Source organism: Miscanthus floridulus, chromosome 6, assembly GCF_019320115.1.
Source record: "Miscanthus floridulus cultivar M001 chromosome 6, ASM1932011v1, whole genome shotgun sequence".
Lineage (NCBI taxonomy): Eukaryota > Viridiplantae > Streptophyta > Magnoliopsida > Poales > Poaceae > Miscanthus > Miscanthus floridulus.
In genome coordinates, this window is record NC_089585.1 from 68,440,420 (window position 1) to 68,447,420 (window position 7,001).

The window sequence follows — 7,001 nt, forward strand, 5'->3', positions numbered from 1 at the left end:
GCCGTGAAACCCAATACAAGGTTGATGGGTAGCGAATGGACTCGGTAGGCGTAGTTGGGCTTGCTCTGAGTGTTAAGCTTCAAAGGGGCTAGCGTAAGAAGGAGTGGATCACGAATATCGTATCAACCACAGAATTCTGTTAATTCTAATCTATCCTCGCTAAGTTCTTCCTGCAGCTCACGGCTCTGTTCTTCTGCTTCCTCGCTCTACTCCGTCCTTTTCCCCAGTCCTCTGTGGACAATTGGTATCAGGCTTTCGATCCCGGGAATCCAAGTCGTTCCTGCACCCCATCGATCGCGGAGTTATTGTGCATAAAAATAACCAGATATGATTTCTAGTAAGATTATGCTCCACCTTGTTTTTTTTTTTTTGAGAAACGATTATGCTCCACCTTGGTGGAAGTTAATTTTCTTCCGCTTACCCCATGTTGAATCACAATCTCAGCCCACGAGGTCCAGTAGACCCATTTCTTTGTTCCTTAATTTTTTGTTTTGTTTTTGCTTATTTATTGTCTTAAAAAATTTACTATTCATTTACTAATTTCTTTTTTGTTACTAATGCTACAATAACTCTTTATGGACATAGAACTTTTTTTTTGTTAAAGATAGAACATTCTTCTTGTAAAGCTGCAACACTTTGCTCTTTGCATTGTTGTCATGAAGTTGGAACATTTTTTCTCTTATAAACAAGGACCATGTTCTCATGGATCCAGACTTTGTTCTCCCTAACTTAGATCATTTCCCCAATCAGCTGGAACATTGTCTTAACGAACCTAGCACAATTTTTCTCCTAAAGCTTTAAACATTTTCTCGTGAAAAGTGAAAAAGTTTTTCTGGTGAACAATATTCTCATTCTCGTAAACGTAGGACAATTATCACTTGAATTGCAATATTGTTCTGCTTTTCAGTTTCATGAGAAAGCATATGTCAGTAAATATACTTTGTTTTAAAACTCTGAATTGTAATTTACTGCTAAAGAAGTAAATTACAGGCTTCTTTAACTGCTAAAGAAGTATCCCCATATTTGGAACCCCAAATTCCAGGCAGCTTGAACTTGACTTCTTTGTGTGTTCCACAAATGATACAGTAGAATGAAAAAGATAAGCAGCAAGTTTGATTAGCCATAGGCCCTCCATAAATTTCTAATACGTAGGCCATGTTTGCTGCAGCTTCCGTACCATTTGCTCTACTGCCGTAAATTTAGGCAATGGAGACGACGTATGGAAGCGGAGCTGTGATTTTAGGCTGGCTCTACGTATTAGGCAATGGAGACGACGGTGTGTAGCACCACTTCCATGGACAGAAGACGGGCCATGGTGAAGAACGCAGTGAGGCTCTCCCCTGTAAACCGCTTATTCGTCCTCTCGCAATGCAATATTAGAAGGGCGGGAGGTTCCTGGACCTGCTCTCCTGGTCGTGATGCACGTAGGCCCTCAAGGTGGAGAGACTACAACAGCGGAACAACAACAGCACCAGGCAAAACGCTAACTCGAGAAGATGTATTTTGACGATGGCCAATAGGTCGTATATGTATTTTGCGACAACCCATAGATCGTATATATACAAAAATCCACACTTCCAACTTGCAGACTTAAAAGGCCAAGGTAACGAATAAATAAAACTACTAATGGAGGCCATGCTCCTTCAAGGGCGGTGTATCACTATTCACACATGTGTCATGCACCTAAGCCCTCTGGCCCACCCAGCGAGGCAGGTGGGTGTGGGCTTCCCTTTTCTTTCAACTTACCCACTCAACCCGAATTATAAGTTAATTTAGCTTTTCGAGAGTCAAAGTATCTTAAATTTGATCATATTTATATAACAAAATAATAATATTTATGATACCAAATAATTATCATTAAATTCTTCATTACATTTATTTTCATAGTATATCTATTTGATGTTATAAATCTTTGTAATTTTCTCTATAATCTTGGTCAAACTTGAGATGTTTTGACTCTTCAAGAAAGTTGGAATGATTTATAATTTGAAATGGACGAAGTATAATTTAAATTTAGGTTTATTCTTTTTTGTTGAAATAAACCTCCTCAGATTTTATACAATAACAACAGGTTCAGCAAACTCGCGAACCACTAAGTCGATTACAAAGCTGGGGAGGGGATCATCCCAAACTTTGGATTGATCCGGGTCCCGACCAACACAAAAACGAGCCAATTCATGAACACAATTATTACACGATCTAGGGACATGACAAACTTGAACTGAATTGAAACAAAGCCTAATCAAATCCCTCGCATCCCTGTAAAGGACAGAGGCGGGGCATAAATCCATTTCGGTGGACTGCAGGGCCTTCACTGTGTTGGTTGAGTCGGTCTCCAAAGTCATTCTAGAAATACCTTGATTCGACGCTGCTTAAAGAGTAGCAACACACGCTTGGGCTTCTGTACAATCGGCATCATGGATCGCTGAGTGGGATCCTAAACCCTCCATGAGAGTTTTTCCTTGTGATCTCTGAACATGAATCCCCATCCTCCTTTCTTAGTCTCCGGGAAGGAGACATCGCAATTGGCCTTTAGAATTCCAGCTGGTGGACAAGTCCATTTCTATGATTGTGGTGTGCTGCTCGTATTCTTTGTCTTGGTTGGCTTGGACTGCGCCGCTAGAGAGGCAGCTCACTGGATGACTTGGCTCGGCTGTCGCACTCCCTCCTCTGCATTTGCTTTGTTCCTAGCCTCCCACCAGGCATACAACAGCGTCACTACCCTTATTCGTCCTCTTCCGGTGCAATATTTAGGTTTGTTTATCTTGGTGTTTCGTTCTGAAATGGTTCCTTGACCCCTTTAAGACAGGAGGAAGAAGCTAGACTGTATACTGAGAAAGTTGTTGGGGCCAGCCCGTGCAACGTACGCTATGTCTGGCCCGGTCGGTCCAGCAGCTTGCATTGCTGATTCTATTTCTATCTACAAATATGTTTGCTCGAAACTTTCGACAGAGAGCCCATCACCCACTTGGAATGAATCAAACTCAGCTGCGCATGCATCTCATTGTCACAACCAGCCCCCAACCTTGACCTTATCAAAAAAAAAAAAAACTTGACTGACCAAGCTAACCTGAGATTCCTTAACCCTGGTTAGGCATAACCATCTCCAATTCTCCATGCAGTGCAGGTGCCAGGTGCAGCAGGCAGCAGCACTCAAACCTACTCAACCGAGGCAAACCCAATGGAATTGGAATCCATGCGGGAGGGACACCTAACCTGAGATTCCAAGGCTGCTTTGCTTTCCTTTGCCCTGCTTTTTCCCCGTGGTCGCTTTCTCCTCCTCCACCACCGCACACCTTTCCCTTAGTTTTTTCCCACCCCACTTAACGCCTAAGCAAGCCAAGCTCGCCAAGGCTCCTCCTCCTCCTCCTCTGTGCCCCCTTGCCGCGGCTATAAATTCAGGCCCCCTTCCAAGCCCCAATTCCCTTTTCCCCTTCTATCTACTCGCCTCTCTAGGTTTCCTTGCAGCCGCATGCTGTCCAGCTGCAACTGCAAGCAGGAGTAGAGCTAGTAGTTGCATGCTGACCACCACTGCCGCCCTCGTCACCTACCCACCACTGCCCTGATTTGCCTGCAGACCTGCCTGCGGCACCTTTTGTTCCGTGTGCCTGGGAGATTCTGTTGCCGATCGAATCGACCTTCTCGTCGGAGTTAATTAGCAACTGCTTGTCCAGCCAAAACCCTGCCTTCTGATCGATCGATCAGGGCAACACTCTGCCGAAATTTTTTACAAGAAAAACCTCGATCGCTAGCTGTTCAGGCCGTCACTCTGCCCAAAATTTTCGCCAGAAACCCTGCTATCTAGGCCGTCACTCTGCCGAAATTTCCAGCTCCAAAACCTGCTTGTCCAGGGCGATACCCTGTCAAAATTTTCACCTGGGATTCTTCACCTTGCCTGTTCAAGGGGAAACTCTGCTGGATTTTTCTTTCGCACGGCACAGTTGCTTCTTGCGTGACTTGCTTGTGTCTTGTGCAACCAACCTAGCTTTTGATGGTGCCGCTGTTCCCGTGTTTATGATAACATCCACTGTGCTCGTCCAGTCCTTCTCCGTCGTCTTCCTCTACTGGTTCTATGTCTTCTCATAATTAACCACACCCATCATATCGATTGTGCCTCGAGATTTAAGTTCTGCTTCCTGCCAACAACTTCTATCTAGTCCCTAGTAAAATATAGCAACAAACTGCTCCATCGATCGTTAACCAGGTCAGGTAATTAATCGGTGAGACATAAAAAGAAGAAGAAGAAAAAAAAAGAACAGCAGTGCATGATGGCCTCTCCCGGCATGGTGTCTACTGTGACCACGTCGCCGACGACGCCGTCGACCGGGTCCGAGGGGCGGCCTGACCCGCTGCTGGCCGCGGTCACCGCGGAGAGGAAGCGCAAGCGCAAGGAGTCGAACCGGCTGTCCGCGCAGCGGTCCCGCGAGCGCAAGCAGCGGCAGCTGGACGACCTCACGGCGCAGGTGGCCGCGCTGCGCGCCAGGAACGGCGCCATGGACGCGGCCGCCCGCGACGCCGCGCGCCGGTGCGCCGCCGTGCAGGCCGAGAACGCGCTGCTGCATGCCCGGACCATGGAGCTCAGCGCGCGCCTCCAGTCCCTCACCGATCTCATCCAGTGCATGGAAGACGCTAGCAGCATGTACCAGCAGTAGCAGCTGCTGCCGCTGGTCGACGCCACCATCTACAACGACTACTACTGCTAGTGTTGCCAATGAATGAAGTAATTAACTAGCTGTGTGTGTCTGTGTGTGTGCATGTGTTGCTTTGTCTACTCCCTGTGTCGTGTTGTTATTGGGTGGGCATTGGCAAGGCCAAAGTAGGGTTTAATTTTGTGGTGGTGTCACTTTATATATATAGCGTGACAAGGACGGCAAAAGCAAAGTATGTGGTAAATTTGGATGCCCTTGTGGACCAAGCAACCCTAAATATAAGGCATAGTACCATTTTGTCAAATCATTCACACTTGCAACTATTTTTCTCTCTAGCTGGTGGTGAGCAAAGAACTAATACCACGAAAAAGATGGGTGACCACAAATTGAATGATTGTTCATCGATCGTGTCCAAAAGGATTTATTCCAAGATTCTTAATAATTGTAGTCTATGTCTCATAGGTGGTTTCTAGAATTTCACATGTCTCGTCTACTAGTGGGACCACCTTTTATATTGACCAGTCGTAATCCTACTTCCTCCATCCTAAAATATAAGGTATTGAAATATTCAAAATTTATCCTAAATTATCAAGTATATTAAGTGAATTAACTCCCTCTAAAGTCCGAATCACATATGTACTTTCCATTGGTGTGTACCACCAGGCTTAAGATATAGTAATCTCAAAGTCTCACTGTAGTTAAAGGAGGGTTAATTAGATGTGTCATTTGCAATACCCCATAATCTATCATGGAATTTCTAGGATACCTTAATATTTCAAGACGGAGTGAGTAGAAAATGTGCATATGAATTATTCTGCTGTATTTAGGCCTTGTTCGTTTGAGCTCACTCCTGGTCGGAATCGGTTCCTGGTGAGGACTGGCTGTACAAATTACACACGCATTCCTAGCTGGATTGGTTCCAGGCCTCGATTCCGTGGTAACCGAACATATCCTTACTGTGAAATATTCGATCATCACATTTATCTGGATTTTTCTTGTATAAATATGACCCAAAGTACAAGATCGAGTCTAAAACATCATGGCCCATCTTCCAGTTCCAGTACTGTTGGATGATATGGCTAATATCTTGTATTGAGTTTCTTCATAATAATATATGTTGTCTCTGCTTTAGGCATGGCATTATTTCTTTTGATAGGATGAGCTCTAAAGTGCTGAAAGGTGGCATACAGCAGAATTATGTGGTGTTTGGTTGCCTTCCAAATTTTAGTCTTGCCCATCAAAAACATTTAGACACATGTATGAAGTATTAAATATAGACTAATTATTAAAAACTATGTATAGTTTCGATAATTGCGAGACGAATCTTTTAAGCCTAATAGACCATGATTGACAATTTGTGCTACAGTAAACATGTGCTAATGACGAATTAATTAGGCTTAAAAAAATCGTCTCGTGGAGTACTGATGGATTATGTAATTTGTTTTTTATTAGTATATAAATACCACATGCAACATCCTTCCGACATATCTCCTAAGTTTTAGTCACTATATCCAAACACCACCTTACTCCCTCTGACTCGTGAGCATGCACCACAAAAAGTATCATGGCCCCACATATCATGTCATGTCTGATAATACTAGCTTATATGGACTGATTAATGCCACGAAAGAACAATTAAGACCAGAGATGCAGGCTTGCAGCTGTGCAAGGAAGTGGTATGCACGAGTGAAGAACTACCGGGCACCAGCAGCTTAAAAGCTGTGGCTGTCTGTGAGATTCCTTTCTAAACTTGGTAGGGCAACGATGAGATCTCTGGAAAGCGGCGAATCATTTGCAAACTGGGGAGCGAAAAATTTAGCAAGGGATGGACGTAATCGATGACGCTTTAGTTAAAGGGGACAAAATAAAGGGCCCTCAAAACAAAAGCCTCGCTGCCGTCCTTCCATGCTTAGCTTTTAAGAATTCCACAAAAGGTGAACGGGGTGGCTGTGTGTGGGTATAGACCAGTTTGTGAGCTATACGTACGTACTGAATTGAACTGAGATACTATGGCCAAGATACAAATAACTAAGATCGAATTTGTTTGCATGTCGTCTTAGCTAGATGTTATATTGATATGTGTGTGATGACTCGGGATAAGCACACAAGTTAATTTTTTGTTTTTCTATAAAAAGTGAACTTGTATTGGTTTTAGTGGTGGATTCATCTTCTCTATACCAAGGACTGAAATATTGAAGTGAATGGGGAAAAAAAAACTGAAACTTGTTTTACATCCTATGAGCTCATAAGGTGGACAAGTGTGTGCGACGGAGGACCACCATACAGGTTATTTTTCATTTTCTTAAAGAAATGAGTCTACTTTGGTTTCATACTTGGACTTTGGATCTTTGT

General features: G+C 43.8%; 1 protein-coding gene across 1 annotated transcript; it reads left to right on the plus strand.

Annotated features, from left to right (window-relative positions):
• The first annotated feature begins 3,352 nt into the window (after positions 1 to 3,352).
• Positions 3,353 to 4,953, plus strand: LOC136458341 (bZIP transcription factor 44-like). Its single transcript, XM_066458293.1, has one exon. It carries the CDS (start codon positions 4,266 to 4,268, stop codon positions 4,650 to 4,652), a length of 387 nt encoding a protein of 128 aa, XP_066314390.1. The 5' UTR covers positions 3,353 to 4,265; the 3' UTR covers positions 4,653 to 4,953.
• The last annotated feature ends 2,048 nt before the right edge of the window (positions 4,954 to 7,001 follow it).

Excerpts from the sequence above, each read along its gene's own strand:
- LOC136458341 (XM_066458293.1), top strand. The coding sequence starts at position 4,266 with ATGATGGCCTCTCCCGGCATGGTGTCTACTGTGACCACGTCGCCGACG.